Genomic DNA, 20,643 nt, shown 5'->3' with positions numbered 1-20,643 from the left:
AGCTGCAAATAGGTGGTTTGTATTTTTAAAAATGAATAAACGGCTGTTTTTGAGTCGCTCTACGACTGCCGTAGATCAAATGTAACCGAGGTTTAAGTCTCGGCATACAAATCAGTGCTTTTCAGTATCAAGGATATTCAATACTGTCTTTCTAGGCACGGGATTAAATCCGATCAGCCTTTCATCCACCAGTTTCCTATAGTGCGCTAACAATTCCCTAGTGATCACGCTAAAGACCACACGCAGAGTGGGGTAGGGATTGCGGGGGCGTTAAGGTTCGAATGCAAATTATCGCCCATTATCATTAACTTTCAAAGCTAGACAAACGCCGTCTTTTGATCGCTCTGTATCATTTCGAGCAGGAACAATAATAAAAAAAAAACGGATATGCGGTTTAGTAGTCCATTTTTTTTCTTATTAAGAAACATTGAATGAATAAAAAGAATACGCTTGGGATCCACAGATGACATCCCCATACAAAACATCTTACTTATGAAAAAAAAGTGAAACTGTATGATACTCATTGTAACTTCCATACTGCAATATTTGATAAACCCAGAATCAATTTAGGTCTATTTTATTAAGTTTAGCAACATTTTGTGAATAAATAGGCTAGGGCTTTTATACAAATAATGGGAACTGATAGATGTGACGATCCTTTTTTTTAGTGCCGCATGTGGTTATTCAAATGAGGAAACTCTTCGCCCTCTATATTTTATTATAAACATGATGAATGGGTGCTACTACGTATTTTGTGAACCGATTTCATTAGATTGTTGGATGCATGAAATATCTCTGTCGTTCTTTGATTTTCGCCATCATTTCCAATCGATGTAAGAATGATTGTTTTGAGGTGCAAACAATTCAAGATAAATTTCATATATCTTTAGGACTGAATTCATGTTCTTTGAGAACACAAATGACACTTTCCCCGACAATATCGGAAAGGCAAATGAAATGGAGTTACAAACATCTCAAATTAATGCACGATCGATCGCGCATGATTTGAAATTTAATTTGAGTGAAAACGATTGAAATAACTGATATTTCCCTATAGGGACGAACCCATGTTCTGTCCGAAAAAAATTAAATGACTTATTTTCCCGACAAAGTCGAAAAGGCATTTTTTTTATGGAATAAAAGTCGCACAATTTCTTATTCTTGATCCAATCCAACATGAAATGAAAGTATTTCAGTATGGAATATCGAGTTAAAAGATATCCTCTGTCAATAAAAATATATTTTAAGACTTTCGATGTGGAAATAATTGATTTTTGTGGGATTATGAATATCTATATCTTCCAACAATATACGATTGTTGTTCTTGATCCGACCCGTTATAAAATGATGGTCGACTTCAAGAAAATCGTAGATATATCTATACAGAGTTTTGATCTAGATGATACTTCTAAAAGGTTTCCAGTCGGAAAGAGATCCGACCCGACATAAAATGGCGGTATAAAATTGACAAATATCGAGTTCATAAAGATCTTAAATTATCAAAAATATAATTCTGAAGAGTTTTGGAACGGAGAGAATCTAATTCTCCCTACGCTATAATATCTACATATTTTAACAAGATGCAACTATTCAACCAAAAAATTACTTTTTTTCTTTCCAGGGCTCTTTTTGGAGAAACTTAAAAATTTTCCAGGGCTACTTTTTCATTTTCCAGGGCTCTTTTTCCACTTTCCAGGGCTACAATTTCTGGAGCTATTTCGCGGCTTTTTTGCGTTTGTGTGTGTGTGTGTGTGTATGTGTGTGTGTGTATATATATACACGGTAGCTAGCATATACCAGGGAAGTATAACACTTCCCTGGTTTGACCTTCGCATTGTTTCTTCGAAGTGATGGTTTATGATTTTAGTGTTGTGATGATAGATTGATTTTGATGCTTGAACGATATCTGAGTTGATTCATGGACCTAATACAGACCTATTCAGATTAAATCATGGAGGTAGAACCTCCATGAATTAATCCAAGTTTGAATGTTTGATACTTGGTTGACGTGAGCTTTGCGTGTTTACTATTTAGTGTTATAGCCCATTTGCCAAATTAATCTAGAAAGATCTGTATTCGTGTCTAAAGACAATGTAAAAGAAAAAGAAAAAGAAAAAGAAAGTTCTGAATTTGTACAATTGTGAGGTAATTTATTTTATCATACAATATAGGTACCTGCAAATGTTATGAAGTTGAACAAATATCCTTCGTACATATTTGACTGAAAGTTATTTAAATGACACTTTTTAAAAAAGACTTAAAATTATTCATACAAAATAATGATATGAGTCATAAAGGTCATTGAATTGTTAAAGGAGAATGAAACTCTTGGAGCAAGTTAGCTTTTGTGAAAGCAGAAAAATCAAAGAATAAGATCAACAAAACTTTGAGTAAAATAGGACTAGCAATAAAAGAGTTATGAGCATTTGAATGTCGAGATCACTAATGCTATGGAGATCCTCCCATTGGCAATGCGACCAAGATCTGTGATGTCACACACGTACAACTCTCCCATTTGGACACTGAAAATATACCCCAAAACATCTCTTTTTGCTCATTCTAATCATATGACAAACGATTCATCAATGATATAATGTTGTGAAACCTCTGTACTTGTCATCTCATAAAGAGAACACCTCACCTTGTGGTAGACTCTATAAAAGTGAGAATATAAGTGAAATAAGTACTAAAGTAATGAGGGAGTTGTACGTGTGTGATATCACAGATCTTGGTCGCATTGCCGTTGGGAGGATCTACATGGCACTAGTGATCTCAATATTCGAATGCTCATAACTTTCTTATTATTCATTCAATCTTCCTCAAACTTTCAACAATATGTTTCTTTGATTTTTCTCTTTGATATGGATTCAGATGGTTTCAAGGGTTTCATTCTCCTTTAAGCGTTCGTATCAGTTACACAGATTCATGACAAAAAGGCCTACCAGAACCAAAACTGGCAATTTCCATCATCCATCATGAATGCCTAGCCTTGCACGGCCTCTAATTGAAATGAACTTATCCACGTCTTTGCAAATTTTACCTGACCTAATTTCTCCACACAGTGAGAGAGGCCATGTGGCAGCCAAACCAAAACAGAATGAAAAGGGCGGCAATCTCGTACCCCCCCCCCCACCACCACCACAAGAATATCAGATTTCCAAACATGTGCTTCTCAAGATTGTGCAATACATGACGGAGACAAAGAAAGTTATGTAAACAAATTGCCGAGGGTTGATGTCCCTGAATTAAGGGGCTAGTCTACGTTTTCAGTCACTTAAGAAAATGGCGAACTGGCCAAAGGTGAAATACATCATTGAAAAAAAATGAATGTTTGGATTAAAATAACGAAGATTAAATGAAATATGACTGAAAAATATCCATAGTTGAATCTCTACTTTTATTACTGACAGAACAATAACATCATTTTTTTATTAACTTCTTGCCAATATTCCAATAAGGCAAGACTCCCATTTAAGACTAGCAAGCAAACGTTATCAATGGGATTTTGGAATGAAAGAAAAAAAAATCAAAGCGTGATTTTTTTTTAAGGGATAGACGAGACTCTTGTTTTGAACAGAGATATAAAAATATTTAAAAACAAACAAGAGGTGATAAACACTTGACTAAAAGGAGAAATTAACAAGAATAATAGGGAAATAAAGTTTGGAAGAAAAGAAGGAATGAGGAGAGACAAGCTTTGGGGGGAAGGATCAAGATGGGTGGCTGCAGCTCGACATGGGGCTAGAGAGTGTACATAAATGGGAGGGCCGGGGGGGGAGCAATCATCTATCAAGTCGCCCAAAATCTTACACCTTCACCAAATTTCTTACACAATCCACACACAAATCCCAGTTCATGATACAATCACAAGTGTCGCTCAACACATGCGCACGTGGTCTCTACTGGCATTTTACAGTCACACACACAGAAATACACACTACACACAATGCACACGATGCATCCCCATACCACATGCAGTCACACTGAGCCTAAAGCACACAAGCAGCGCAGAGAAACGTTCTGCTCGAAGTATATGACTCCTCGGCTCCAAATTCTACATTTATTTTATCTCAGTGCCTGGAGTCGGCGCTGGGGCCGATTTTCGTCCATGAATGAGAGAGCATGGCAAAGACTCGAGTCCCTTTATCTCAGCTCAGAACCGCCGCCGCTTGGTACTCGAGTCTCCAGAGATCAGGGTCGACTCCCCGACTCTGGCATTGAGAATCGGGTAGACGCGATTACCCGGCGCTGGCTCCCAAGCCTAGTTGACGGGGGCGATTATGAGTTTTGCAGTCGCCCTCGTGTGAATGTTTTTAGCCCTTTTCCGGGGCTCTTTTTGGACTTTCCGGGGCGAATTCGCCCGCCGCCCCCGTGTAATTTTTTGGTTGCAACTATTGCTTGTTCTTGTTCCGATATGAAATAAAGTATTAAAAAAGTTACTCCTCCCCCTAATCAAAATTACCCTGCTGCCGCCCATCCTCCTACCCCGGATGCCGGGCAAGGGGATTTAAAAATATAGTAATGTACATAAATAATGATCCGCATATATTCATACAATTTGCGTTCAGAATTTTATATTGCTCTAGATGCACATCACATGGCGGTAAATGAACGTGGACTGAAAAAGGGACGATATGTTCTATTTCCACTCCATGCAGAATCATTGCCATGTTCGTGCCATTTCTAGTTAATTGATGCATATGCAATTGTTGATGATTATTTTACATCTCTAACAATTTTGTCCAAAAAGCGTCACTTTTCTCCTGTGTCTAATTTGTCAACAAAGTTAGAGCTGCAATGCTTTTATCCTCTCAACGATAAAATGCGAAGAAACAATATATTTAATTCCCTATAGAATTAGAGATATTGTGACAAGTTCGAGCAACTGGCACTTCGTCATTTCACAAAGGAGTGATTAGTGTCCATGATCGAATTCATTGAGCCCGAGCTTCATTGAAAACAGTTGGCATCTCGGTTTTTTTTTGTCTGGACGATCTTTGTGCATTTCTTGGCAAAAATAACTATTACAAGATTTCTTTGAACAGGAGTGAAAGCAGGAAGCCTGACCAGGTTGACATTATTCCAATAAACCCCAACATGAAACTATGAACAATGAGCACGCAATAAACAGACGAACATTATATTTCAAAAGTGTTTCGGGTAATTATAATTTTTCAATGTAATTTGAAAAATCGCGAAAGCAAAAGAAAGTGTAAAAACGGACAAAAGAAAGCAAATGCAATGAGTTAAAGGATGTTTAAAAAAACAAATGTGAAAAATAGAACATGAAGATTTAAAAACGGGATTTTAAAAATAGCGACCAAGCCGACATTATATGTTTTGGGTAGTTGGACATCAAACATGTGGTGGGGGGGGGGGGGGGACACGTCCTTCCAAAAGTCAGTTAAGCGTAGAGGACACAAAATTGCCATACATGTACTTCCTTGCTCACCCCCACCCTATCCCCCCCAACAAATGGAAGCTTTATTACATTTGATTATTTACGAACGTTCTCTACTTGTCAAAACTATCAAAATTTTTAAGGATCTGCCTTATAGAAAATTCAAGCGCACTTCGTGTCGTGTTCTCGTGCTTGCGCCATTTACAAAGGCCAAACGAAATTTGATCTTAGTTATATAGCAATATAATGAGGCATATCTCTTAAAGTTGCTGAAAAGGCGGCAAGGCATTGTGGTCCCGGGTAAATCTAGGAGTTACACCCATAAGTGCCCACATGAGTATGGACTTGGTTTTATACCCCCCCCCCCCCGATTTTTAAGTTTATCTATCCATTAATTATGTTAACAATTTACATAGATTTTGTATCCCCACGCCGATACAAAAGGTAAGTTAGAATCAAAGTTCTAATAATCCCGCCTTCTAACAAGGTATTCTGTTTGGATGCCTATTGACATTACCGCCCTAAAAATATATATATGTACATAATTATACCATAGAGCTATATATACTTTGTTGATTTCAACGTGCCCAGGATTTTATAGGTCTAATAAGTTTCGACCCCCCCCCCCCCCCCGTTTACATGAAATCGCCGACCAATTTTTCAAAAGATTCTAGTGTTGGATGACTTTTAAAAGCATTAAAATATTATAAGAGGGCAAAAAGTAGAGACTCCACAGGATGTTCCTTCTTATCCCTTTTTAAGATTAACTGATTAAGAAATACCTAACAAAGGTGCTGTTTAAGTCATTAAAGATCAAAGCGTCATTTTGCTTTCACCATATAATGCGCGGCGAGTTCTTTTCAAAGAAAGTATCCGACTTAGATTATATTGATTAATTATCATTGAAGGGTCATGGGCGTAGCGGACATAAGTATTCTGCGAAAGATCCTGCTCTTTCCATTGCGCTTGAGCGTTTTTCATTAAATTGATTAACTTTGTATACATGTACGAGTATGAAAACAGTCATAATGAATTGCGAAGAAGCACTATTATACTCACCTGCTGCGACCAAATAATCCAATGATTATGTAAACATGAAATGAAACTACTTGAATACTTTTGCATAAAATATTATGGCATAAAATCACAAATTTTGTAATTTGAACCATCAAATTAATGGCAAGGTGAATTAAATCATTCTAAAACAGGAACAAGCGATTATCGTACATTGGTGGAAGAAATAGTTAATTTTTAAGCAGGGTTAATTAGATATATATGAATCCTTCCGCCTTGAAACGTACTAGAAGTATTTTTTTAGATCATTTATAAGACAGTTTATGGCTCAATATTTCGCACATTTACACCTTCATTTCGTGTCGGAGCAGAAATAAACAAACAAGCTATAATCGTACATTGTTGGAAAATACCGTAGATTATTGCAAAAGGCAGTCAGATGCTTTGCGCCTCATAACTATTTAGAAATCTACTACCCGTTTTATCTATTAACATTCCAAATATTTTGCTTCATTTCATGTCGGGTCGGATTCAAGAACAAGCTATCATCGTACATTGTTCGAAGAATAAAATAATTATTTTATTTCCGCGTTAAATAATCTAGGAACCGTGTTATCTGTCAATATTCCAATATATTTTGTTTTATTAAATGTCTGGTCGAATTCAAGAGCAAGCGATTATCGTACATCGTTCGAAGAAATACGTAATTATTTCGCAAGTTTAATTATATGAATACGAATCCTACCAACTACAAACGTACCAGAAATATTTCTAAACCATTTAAGACACTTTTAGCTCAACATTTCATTCTTTTATACATGTACCTTCATTTCGTGCCCGAGCGGAAACAAACACACAGGCGATAATCGTACATTGTTGGAAAATACCATAAATTATTACAAAAGGTAATTAGATTCTTCCCGCCTTAATACTATTTAAAAGTATATTCAGAATAATCTAGGACCCGTGTTGTCTATCAATGTTCCATATTTTTTTATATTAAATGTCTGGTCGATTTCAAGAATAAGCGATCATTGGACATCGTTCAAAGACATGCACAATTATTTCGCAAGTTTAACTTTATGAATACGGATCTTTCCACCTCGAAACCTACCAGAAATATTTTCAAAACCATTTAAGACGCCTTTTAGCTCAATATTTCATTCTTTTATACCTTCATTTCGTGCCAGAGCGGAAACAAACACACAAACAATAATCGTACATTGTTGGAAAATACCATAGATTATTACGAAAGGTCATTAGAGTCTTTCCGCCTTAAAACTATTTAAAAGTATATTTAGAATAATCTACGACCCGTGTAATCTATTAACATTCCATGTATTTTGTTTTGTTAAATGTCTGGTCGAATTCAAGAACAAGCGATTATCGTACACTGTTCGAAGAAATACATAATTATTTCGCAAGTTTAATTACATGAATACGAATCTTTCCACATTGAAACGTACCAGAAATATTTTAAAAGTTTTTAAGACACTTGTTAGCTCAATATTTCATTCTTTTATACTTTCATTTCGTGCCAAAACGGACCCAAACAAACACGCAAGCGATAATTTTACATTGCTAGAAGATACTATGCCCTATTTCATGTCGGGTCGGATTAAGAACAAGTGATGATCGTACTTTTTTGGAAGAAATAGATAATTATTACGCAAGGGAAATAATATAAAACTCATATCAATATGAATCTTTCCACCTCGAAACGTACAAGAAGTATTTTGCTAAAAATCGAAGACTCTCTTTAGCTCAATATTTCATAGTTTAATACCTCCATTTCGTGTCGGGCGGACAAGAAAAATCGCCGCATCGGTCGCGCACATTTCACCAACGGAAATAGAAAGAAGCACATCATTTGAGTACGAGTATTCGCTTGCAAGTTGGCCGCGTGCAAGCTGCGAGAAGCTGCAAGGATAAAATCTAGGATTAATGATTCCAGTTAATCTGCTTTAATCTGAGCAGCGCGCCGCCGCTAGCTGCGTCTAGCGGGGAGATACATCCTGTTCACTAATTACCGCAGCGGGGGTGTGCTCGCGGGGTGCACGCTGCCAATACAATATGGATGCTTTCCCTTATACAGTGCTTTATTGGACATATGAAATACCAAAAAAAAATGTAAGAGAAATATAATTGAATAAAAGTTTTGACGTACTTATTTTCTTGCTCTCTCTTTCTTTATTTTATCATTCTCTATCTTATCTCTCTTTCTTTATATCTCTCTTATTATCTCTGTCTGTCTCCCTCCCCCCTTTCTCTTTCTCCATGCTTCCACCTCTCTTGGATATATGGTACAGTATTTTCTGGAGGGAAGCTAGAGTACATTGATTATGACACAAAGCAGATGATGTTTGACAAAGTAGCTCCTGCAGCATATCAGGTAATGTGTTAATCATTTTGTATACCTCTATTTCAATGAATTGACCGAACAGATTGCTGCTTACAAACGCATGTCTTAGCTTGTAAAAGTAAAAAGAAATGTCTGGTGCCTATTCTACAGATACGAAAGCTCAGATTTTCGTTCAGGTTCCAGACTTATATCAATGAGTTAGTAGATACCCAGAACTTTCAGATGAAAAGAAAATCCTGCTGATTGGGGTTTGTGACTTTTGGCAACAAATTATTACTTATGAAAGGGGGTCTGCACACCTTAAACTTTAAATTAAGATTGAACATGAATTTCCTTACACCCTCCCACCTAAAAAAAAAGACAAAAAAACAAATAAAAAATCAGTTGATAATGTTCCTTATATTCCCAAACGTAAGTTTGCCAAAAATCTCTTAAAATATGTCCAAAATATGATTTTCTTTGCAAAATAACAGAGGCCGGTCATTTCTAAATAAAAAAAAAAGTAGGTGCTCCATATCCAAGTGCCCATTTGCTTTACACATGAATCAAGGATTTTAATGAGTAAAGCTGCATTTTGATGCTGTAAAATGAATTTCCTTAAATTTAATATTATTTCATCGTAAGAGTGACATCAAGGCCAATTATTAGGGCATCCATGATTCCATAACCACGAGCTGCAATTGCTCCGCTATAAATTCCACACACTAATCAAATGACTAAATTCAGCCCAAGGCTTAACATTAACGGTATGCCCTATCTTTAACTTAAACCTAACATAAAACCCTTCTTCTTCTTCTTCTTCAGGTTAAATCTGCCTCCTTCAGGATTGAAGATTCTTGCAGATGGTTTATTTGGCATGTGTGTATGGCCAGGTTTAGGTGTGCAGTGCAAAATATATACAGGTGCAAGTAAAAAGTCCCATCTGATTTAGCTCTGGCCTTCCGCCAGTCTCAGGCAAAAAGGCTTTTGGAGAAGAGGCATTGATTTTGTTGGGAGGAAGAGTACTCCATGCCTTGATCGTCCTCGGAAAGAAGGATTGACGATGGTGCTCTGTCCTGCAGTGTGGTAGCTGGTAGCCGTTCCCTTGTTGCTGCGATCGAGTTCTTGTTGATCCAGTGAGTGGGGTGATGTATTCTTCCACTGGGAAGCTGACAAGATTGTGGTGCAGCTTGTACATAAGGACCAGTCTAGAATCCTCCCTTCGTTTCTGCAGTGTGGGCCATTCCAGTTCTTCAAGCATAGATGTAACGCTAGAGGTGTTGTGATATCTGTTAAGCACAAATCTAGCTGCCCGCCTTTGGATCATCTCAATCTGGTGGATAAGACGATTGGTTGATGGATCCCATATCGAAGAACAGTATTCAACGAGAGGCCGTACTAGTACTTTGTAGGCAGTGGCTTTAAGTTCAGGCAGGTTGATGCGGAGGTTTCTGCGTAGGAAGGCAAGGGTGGAATTTACTTTGCGGCAGATATTACTAACATGCTGGTTCCATTTCAGGTCCGATGTTATTGTGACACCTAGATATTTGGAGGCAGCAGTTACTCTCGGTACCGAGTTGTTCAAGGTGTTGATTTGATTGGCCGCATTCCTCTTCCTCGTGACTCTGATGACCTCACATTTCTGGGTGTTTAGTTCCATCATCCAATTCGATGCCCATTCACTGATTTTGTCAAGGTCTTCTTGGAGCTGTTGTGTGTCTTGCTGGTTCTTGATAGCAAGATAAGTGATTGCGTCATCAGTGAAGAGTCTTACTGGGGATGAGAGTCTATCAGGCAGATCATTGATATAGTGGATGAACAGGCAGGGTCCGAGGACTGATGCATCCCTGACCCTAACCTTTTATCTTAGACTAAATAAAGCCTGGAGCAAGTGTCACCTCACCGACCAATCTTTATTGATGAAGTGAGGTTTAATCTCTGACTGCTTTATCAATTGATGACAATAGAAGTCAATTAAGCATGGGCTCTGAAATTCCCTTATACTTGTACTATTAAATCTTACCTCTTTAGTAGCCTTAATCCTTAGTGGCTACTTGCATCCTGCCATGAGGTTGAAAAATAGAAGATATGTAACAAAGAAAGTTACATAACACCAACCAGCTTAGTGTTTAATTATGGTGAGCCACATTATTGATTGAAGGAATGGAAGACTCATGTTTCTTAATGATAAGTCTCTTTTACTAACATTTTAAATGTTGTGCATACTTTTGAAGCTATATTGTATTTGACATTTTAAAAGCCAATCATAGCAACAATCATGTGGATTGTGGATTCTGTGTAGTGCACTTTATCCATTGAAATCAGCTTTAAAGAATGCTTGTTCTTGTGTGAAATGTATCATCAGTAAAAATTGAAATTTGACGTGTCGAAAAGACACAGATTCCCCCGCTTAACGCGATCAGAAATTCATTCAATATGATTGAACTTACACGGTAATATCGTGCAGAAACCAATATTGAACAAATTTAGATATTTGAACCAATTTAGATATTTGAACCAATTCGCATATACAATGAGCTGTGACCTTTTACCTGCGGACCCCGAATTTGGACTTAGCCAGTATTTTGGTGTCATCTACCTACACACCCCAATATTTTTAAATCTGTTGAATATTTCATAAGTTATCATGCGGAAACCAACTTGCATATTTAATGAGCTGTGACCTTTGACCTGCAGATTCCGAATTCGAACTTAGCCTGTATTTTGAAAAGGTATTGTACATGTATCTGGCTGGATCCATGCCTGGACCTATATTCTCACTCTGAAAATAAAATACCTTGCCCAAAACATGAAACAAATAATACTTGAACTCATTGCTTTATCATGGTATTGTGAGGAAAATAGCCTGTTCAAGAACAGCTTTGACTAATGTACTTTAACTTAAATGAGATAGAATCAAAGGATTAATAACTGTAGGCCTATTTATATTGAAGTAATACAGCAAAGATGATTAAAGATTAATGATGTGTAATTTGTTTTGTTTCTTGTAGATCATGGCCATGCTAATGAACTATCGAAGAACTGTACAGGACTTTGGACATTGTCAATTTGATGGAAGGTTAGAAAATAAGTTTTGACATTGTATCCCATCTGGGTTCCGTTTCATAATGACTTGCTATAATAACAAATACAAAATTTCTTTAACAAATTTACCATCAGCCAATCAAATGGAAGGATTTCAGTAGCTTTAAATGTTATTGCAGATTTGTTATTGTAACAAGTTTTATGAAATGGGCCCAGATGTATGTTTGTCCAACAAGCAAATAGGGATATACATGTTCGTTCTGTTCAAGGCACTACATGAAAGTTTAATTTGTTGGTTGTTTTTGTTTGTTATTTCGATATGTAGACCTATTAATAGATAAATAGATATTCCTGTCATGCTACAGGATATTTGTGTCCCAGCTGAAGTCCAATGCCCTTCCTTCTTGACCACCAGTGTTTAAGCTACTGGGGACGGCAGTGGTCGTGCGCAATCGACACAGAAGATTTCTGATCACCACTCAAAATGAAAAACACTGCTTCCGTCGATCCACCACTAATTTCAAATTAAAATTATTTCAAAACTAACTCCTTGCAAAGAGGAATTGCACTTGCATTCCATTTCATCTTGAATCTTGCTTCATTTGCATAATATGCATTAGACATTCTTATATTTGATACACATTAGTTTATTTTCGAAGATTTGCCTATGTCAGATTGTTATTACGTTGATGTTCCTTCACTTTTGGGTTTCAGACAACTAACTCGGCCTGAAAAATCTTTGTAATGCTGTGAAATAGCGACCACCACTAAATGGGTCTAACTAGAACATTGTTGACCACACCACCTCCTCAGTCGCGCATTGATCAAGATCAGTGTTATCATGAAAGTAATCAGTGCCAGTTACAACCCACCACCTCACAAAATTTCTCATGCAATGCAATATCTATCCCACCCATCTTAAATAATTTCCTCTCTGACAAAGGAATTGATGTTTAAATGATAGTTCAATGTTTATTTGAAAACCAACTAGTTTACACCCCCCTTGAACCCCATAGAAAGGTATTGCGTGATAAAATATCCACAGGTACAAGTCCCTGGGTGAACACTCTGATCGTGATCCTACTCTCTTTCTTTCCATCTCACCAGGAACCCCTATGGTTTTGATCTTGTCTCCCATTGCGTTGGGAACGACTTCAAAGGACCATGCCAAGATGAGCGATTTCCAGTTGCCTGTGCCGACCAGACTTGCCGTCCTAATTATATTGAGTGTCTGAGGGTGCTAGGTGAGATTGAGGAAAAACACAGTGGTATCAAGGCAATGGGTGAGTTTTTATCTAGTCAGTTAATAGTAATGTTAATACTAATGTCATATTTTACCCAGGGTAGCCACTTCAGTTTTGAAAAACTGCTTTCCTATTGGGCCCTTTTCAATATGGTAATGATATTTCTGTGGCTTTAGCACGGCTACCTTCATGGAGTACTCGAGCATTCAAGGAAATTTTTCCCTCCGGGCACCCATTCACTTCATATATATTGGATTTTATTGCAATAAAAACTATCAAAATACAAACACAAGCAGTCACGACTGAAATGAGTGAATGTTTACATGTACAAATAGAAATATAACAAAATATAAAGTAAACATTATGAATAAATATTAAATACAATACAAATTCATACAGATGAAAAAGAAATGTATCATAAGTGAATACCAAAGGCCAAAACATAATTACTACAAAGTGTCACCAATGAAGAATAGGGGGAATGAAAGATTAGGAAGAAAGAGGAGAGAAGAGAGGAAAAAAACAAAAAAAGGGAAAGAAACAGGGATAAGACAAAAGAGAAGGGAAAGCAAGAGAAGGAAATTGGAAAGAGAATAAGAGGCAACCTTAAGAATAAAAAAAACTCATACAATACAAGACATTTAACAATGGTCACTAACAACAACAATGGTCACTTCACATGGGATGAGTGCAGCACAATGGGTAGATTTCTTGCTAAAGGAAAACACACCATGGCTTGAAATCCCACGTCTCTCAGATTGAAAGACAAGAGTTGTAACCAATAGACCACTATTTCCCTAAACAGTTCTTGTATAGTCCATATATATCACATTTCTTTGCACTTTAACCCTATCTTAACTGGGTTATTTCAGACCAGTATATACACTGTACTGGGGGGTGGTCAATTTGACCCCCCCTCAGATCTCGGCCGCTGATCGCGCGATCGCCACGGAAATTTGCACGCGCGTAGAGCCGGATGTAAACTACAAGACTGTATGGTAAAATTTTTTAAAAATTAACTTTTTATATTTTTAATTAATTAATTATGCAAATAAACATATGAAATTTGCCCTAAATTTTGTTTTTTGTGTATGTTTTTGCCTTTAACTCAATTTATATAGCTAGTAGAATGCTAATTTTTGGTTGGAGTATCAATTATTACATTTCTAACAAATATCTACAAAAAATTGCAAAAATATAATTAATTTCTTATGTATTTTATTGTTTTTTAAATTCTTATGTATTTCTTTGTTTTTTTCAAACCTTTGTTTTTTCCCAATGAACTTTGTCGGAGACCCTTCTGCGATCATAAATAGCATAAAATAAATCAATCTAAACCAACAAAAGTAAAAATAATCATACATCTATGATTTTTGGACAGTTTGCATTGACTTTGTACACGGAATCACGTTTTTGAGCAATTTCGGGTCTGACATGCACTTACAAAAGATGCGCAAGACTTGAAAGTAAAAAGTCAGTGAGCGGCGCGATCAAAAAACTTTGCGTGACAGCGTAGTGATGAAATTTGTTGAGGGGGTCAAATTGACCCCCCCAGTTTAATAAGGGTTAAAAGGACTTGGATACTATTACCCGGCTTTAACCTGGCAGCCTTTAGAGCTCGCAATCATTTTTTAAGAATGAATCCTGCCAGGTCATTGTTAACCTCATCTGGTTTGAAAGTAGCATTATGCAGATAAATCCTTTGCTGATTATTCAACGTCATAGCTGGTATTGGAGCCCACAGTTATTCTTGATTGGTAATTAGTGGTGTAATGAGTCCAAACTTTGAAGGCGAAAGTAGTAAAGTTTGCCAAGTGGTGGTCAAATTCAACAATGCTGGTTTCGCAAGTTTTATTTAAATCTGCAAACACTTAGGAGGTGTTTTATTGGGTTCTAGTCATAACAATTTTGTGATCATTATCAAAGCTGAAATCTATTTCTTATGTTGACAGCACTTCAGCACTTGAGATGATTCTAATAGGACATTTTAAGACATTTTCAATCAATAGCAAGTCAATTTTGAGTCCAAAAATAAATCCTAAGTCTGGCAATTGAATACAAATTCACACTTGATTGCTGGTATCCTTCTTGCAAACAAGCAGTAAAATTCAATTTACTCAAGCTTTAAATTTAGAATTGAATTACCTTGTATTGGCCTGGTTCTAAATATTATGAACCAGGCCAATAATACACTGACTTCAATGGGGCTAATTATGTATTCATGATGTCATACTCTGGGGCCCCTATGTACCAACTCCCCCCCCCCCCCAATTTTGGTGGTGGATGTTTTTTATCATGCCCCGCAGAAAAATGGTTTCTGTAACATCACTCCGGTACTCAATTGATTGCAAATATTTTGTTGTCCCACACTTTCTCAGATAATTCTTTTTGCTCATTTATATACTGTATGTATGTATATTTTTTGTATTGTATCTCTTATTATGACGGCATGTATATTTCTCTGCAAATTTCTTTTTATCGGAATTGAAATAAGTGAATTGATGCATGGATATTTTTTTTCTGTAGGCATTGATGCACCGAGTTCAAGCAGAGCCATGCTGGATGAGAACATATCACCATATGGAGATAAACCAGATACAGAGGAAAGACTGGAACTATCTTTCAAAGGATCAGGTCGAACACGAAGGTAGTGTTGATATGAAAAGAAGGGATCACCAGTCTGTGATGAAGGAGAGAGTGGTACCATTGAATAGAGTACACACAGGGACAGGTATTAATAGATGGCGATTGTCAAGATCAGTCTGTTATGTGACACCACTCTCATTTTAATGTAAGTCCAGCATACATAGGATGAGACTGGTACCATCTTTTAACCTACACTTTGGGACATGAGAGTGGATTTTGATTGCATTAAAGTGATCACCAGTCTGAGAAAGAGGAGAATGAAGTCTTCATTTTGCAAACATAGTGCTTTAATATGGTGCTTCAGGTAATTCAAGTCCCACTTTGTATGACATGTTGCAATATGTCTTTGGAAGTAAATTGCAATAGAGTACCGAAGTGTGACGTCATCAATTTTCAAATTTTGCATTTCAGCATTTTTGATACCATAATTTGGAAGGGCATGATGGTATACCTCCACGACCAAAATTTGGTGCAAAGTGAGTGTATTATTGGCCTGGTTCCTAGCTTTTAGAACCAGGCCAATACATTGACTTCAATGGGGCTAATTATGTATTCAGGTCATATCTCGGGCCCCCATGGACCGATTTGCACCAAATTTTGGTAGTGGAGGTATTTCATCATGCCCTACCAAAATATGGTACTGCCATAAAAAAATGCTGAAATGCAAAAAAAAAAGTTTTTTGTGATGTCATCACCTCGGTACTATATAGCTCTACCACTTTTCTATACAGAGAAAACTGTTAAATGCACTGTATTTAATTGTTATGAATAGTTTGGTCTAAATAGAGTTCATGAAGAACATGTGTAACTCTTCTTTCATGAGCCTCCTCATTTGAGCAAATGCTTACATGTAGTTGTTCTGAATTGTTGTGACGTCGGAGCAGTTCTAGCTTTAATCTGTGGATTGAAACGGCTCCTTTGATAAAGATATATGAGGATTTGGAGGCGATTCTCCTATGATAATAATGTACTCATTGATCATAGGTTTCTGATGTATTATAGAATGAAAATTGCATCATTGATTTTCAAGGATGCTGTTTTTCCTGATGTTATTTTCCATTCCTGTACATATTGTACATCATTTTTTATGCAGAGCAAATAAATAATATAAAAAGTTCATTTTATGAGAAATCCCATTGTTGCCTTTATCCATTTGATAATGGAAATAGCTGAAATTTATAAATATTCTAGTTCAATACATCCATCGGAAACAACATTACCGGAGTACCATGTTTTAAGCATTTTTATTCATTTCGAAAGTTAATTTTAAAGGCTTACATAGAGTCAACCATTTTTGAGGTGACATGCCAGATGAAATACTTTTTACTAGAAATATCAAAGTTGTGTTGTGTATAGAATGGTACATTTGTATTATTCTGCAAGATTTGATATCGCTGTTTTTCATGTAATTTATTTATACAATCTCTATTTTGTGTGTTCAATGGACATTGTATTTGTACTTTTTAACTTGATAAACATGACCCGTCCTAACTGTGTTGGGTGCCAAATCAAGGTTTCCATGCACCCTGTACATGTTGTACAGAGCCCTCTTGTTACAGAGCCCTCTTGTTATCCATCATAAATGCTTGAAATCGTATTTGTACTTGACCAATGAAATCGGGGGATTTCAGTAGCTTATAACAGTGGTTTATGAGGTGTCATCCGAACAGGTGTTCTTATTGACAAAGCTGAACCACCATTATTATGTTATTTTTATTTACAAAAAGCTTTATGAATTGTTCCCACCCCTCCCCTATATGTATGTGTAGCACTACTCTCCCTATCAGTCCACTCTATTCGAAGTCTGTTATCAATCCCATGTACAAGTACTATTAAAGTAATGCACTACTTGAAGTATGTACAGCAGCTGTAGCTCAATGTTAATAACTTGTGAATTTGGTGACGAAGCCAGATATTGTATGCATGAGATGATTTTCAAAGCTGGTGAATTTGTAACTATTGAATTGTATTTTCTTACTCTCATTGTCAGTCTCTCTTTCCAAACTGTTAATATCTTTAATATATATTCTTGTATATTCAATTTCTCAGGTATTCGTAGTAATTTTCAAAGTACTGTATGGATGTCTTACGCAAGTAATGTGGTACTGTGTGTATTAATTTATCATATAGTATTGTGTATAATGTATTTATATATATATATATATATCATTGTAGTGGTACAATTTTAGTAAATGTTTTGGCAGCTTGTATTTCTTATTCTTCTTTGTCAGTGTATAAATCCAAGGTCACATCATATTCATGCTGATGATAGAGTTGTAAGTCATCTTCTTCAAATATATGAGTCTTTTAGCAATAATAACCTTCTGTAGAAACTGCAGATATTTACTTTATATCATAGTATTATCAAAACTATATTTTACTACTCACTAAACCAAATCCAACATACATGTACATGTATGCAGAGCAAATATATACACACGTTTGACTTTTATATTACTCTATTGCACACAGGCAGCATTATGTTTCATTATTTGGATTAATATATTATTCTTATATGCAAATAGGATTTTACATGTATTCTCTATGAAGATTGATTTTAGCAATAATTCTTTTAAAGGGCATGATCATTTCGTCATGTGTGATTGCTTAAAAATGTTCTTTCCAATTTTCTTTGCAAATATGCATATTATCCTCATCATTTTCTTTTACTCAGGTTTATTTCTACTATTATATCAGAGCTCTGGGATGTTTACTGGTCCTAGTTATACTTCAAGAGCATTTTATCTTTTGTTAATCACACATTTATTGAAAAAGTCAGCAACAGCAATAACTGTATAGACATTGAACCTTTTCAGCCCACATACATGAATAATATTCACTGTTTTCTCAAATAATGCCCAATATATCAGTATTCACTTCATTTGTTATACATGCAGTACTACCTATTTATATATTTTTTTTATTGGACAATGATTGACTGGATATCTCCACAGGAATGCTAACAAATAGTATATTTTTTAGCAATAGAAACAAGTATTTTGGATGGAAACGTTTCTTCAATTGATCTCAACTATGGTATTTTATGATTTTAGGGAAAGGTATTTTTGTTCCATTCATGATAAAACCAACAGTGTTGTCATTGATAAAAGGTATAAACTTCTGAGAAAAAAGAATCAGTTGGGATCTCTGCATCCGTGCAACTTACCTGGTTTTGTTTTATATCAGTATACCCTTGATTGTGCGGTATTAATAATCTTCTATTCTACTTAATTTTGGTGTATAATTTGGTGTTGTTGAAAATGTACGGCTATGTTATCATATTCCTTAAGCCCCTGTTCCACTATGCCGATTTGGATTTGGCTATGATTTAACAAAGCTTAATAATAATCCGCTTTTATATAGCACTTAATACATCAGAACGACGTGTCAGTGCTTTACAGATATATTATTACCCCCGTCATCGGATTTCAATCAGCTATTCCAGCACACAATGTGTGCACATCCTCCACTCTCTGAGGAGTATTCCAGTCAGTCGCCGGTGAGGCGCACACAGTACTGGACAAGCTTCAGATCAGGCAGGATTCCTATCCCGCTCTTGTCAAATTATGCCATTATGCTTTTGACCTTAATTATTACTTTTTTGAGGGCAAATAATTATGTTAACTTTTAATAAAATTATAGCAATACATTGAGCAGTGGTGAACTCTTCTGAAGGTGGCCAATGATGCTCATTATATTCGCATGATCGTGTGTCTTTGTTTACATCCCTCTGAATGTTATCTTCACATGCTCAAATACTGACTCGATCTAGTGTTTTTTTTCCCTCTTGGATTTGAGAGTACCAGAGATTTCTTTTAAGGAATCTTTATATTACCTCTTTGAAGAAATTTTTAATACCACGTTGCGCATATGAAATTATGACTTACATGTCAAAATTTTGACTTTTGAGTTCTGGATTACTACCTTTTACTTTTAAAGGGGAAGTTCAACCTGAAGAAAACTTTGTTGTAAAAATAGCAGAAAAAATAGTAAAAAACATAGGTGAAGGTTTGATGAAAATTCGTTAAAGATTAAAAAAATTTTAGAGTTCAAAGTTTTGGATTTGTGACGTCATAAACGAGCAGCTGCCCCATGTGTTATGTAATATAAAATGCATGAATTTCAAATTTTATATGGTTCCTGATGACTTAATTTTGTTTTCTATTCATGATCGGGTGTGGAATGTTTTGTCTATTGATATACAAAAGGTACAGTGAAAACCATTTTCAATTTTCTGAGAAAATTACATTTCATTGATTTTTTACCATTCGCTATGTAGGAATGCTGCTCGCATATGACGTCACAAATCAAATAATTGAAATTCTAATAACTTTTTAATTATTTGACGAATTTTTCTCAAACCTTCGGCAATATTTTTTATTATTTTTTCTGCTATTTTTACAATAAACTTTTTGTCAGGGTGAACTTCCCCTTTAAAGGTTGGCAGCTCTGTGGATGGTAATCAAATTTGTCCTTTTGCAATCAGTTTCATATTTCTGTTCAAATCTTACCATGGAAGGCACTTTGAAGAAATCAATTAGAAAGTGGGTGGCTTCTGTCATGCCTAATGAACTGAATTTTACAGAGGCAGAGATGGATACAACATTGAATGACCAGAGTGTGAAAATTATTGATCCAAGATGAAATTGAGCAAGAAAAAAAATGAAGTTCAAGAATCTGGAACTGAAAGATACAACTTTCAAAATTGAGTTGAAAAAAAAGAGTGTTATTATTCTTTATTCATCTCTTAATAATTATGTCTTATGTATTAATATTGACTGATTTATAGTAGTAAACTCCTTTATTGTACTAATATAAATATCTGTGTTTATACAGCCCACTATTTTCTTGATAATGCTATTGTTGTTACTATTATTACCATTGATATCTGTTTTTTTATTGCCTGTGTAATATTGTCTCTTATCAGAACAATTGTGCTAACTCATACACAT

The 20,643-nt window shown here is 35.8% G+C and overlaps 1 protein-coding gene across 1 annotated transcript in view; it reads left to right on the top strand.

Moving 5' to 3' along the window:
* The window catches only part of LOC129280391 (uncharacterized), a 49,599-nt gene extending 40,472 nt beyond the window's left edge, over positions 1-9,127 (top strand). The window contains exon 23 of the mRNA XM_064111908.1: positions 8,725-9,127. Coding sequence (XP_063967978.1) covers positions 8,725-8,819 — 95 coding nt within the window. The 3' untranslated portion in view covers positions 8,820-9,127. The remainder of the gene's footprint in view (positions 1-8,724) is intronic.
* The last annotated feature ends 11,516 nt before the right edge of the window (positions 9,128-20,643 follow it).

Source organism: Lytechinus pictus, chromosome 17 (assembly GCF_037042905.1).
Source record: "Lytechinus pictus isolate F3 Inbred chromosome 17, Lp3.0, whole genome shotgun sequence".
NCBI classification, from domain to species: domain Eukaryota; kingdom Metazoa; phylum Echinodermata; class Echinoidea; order Temnopleuroida; family Toxopneustidae; genus Lytechinus; species Lytechinus pictus.
This window is presented reverse-complemented; position numbering and strand designations above follow the sequence as displayed.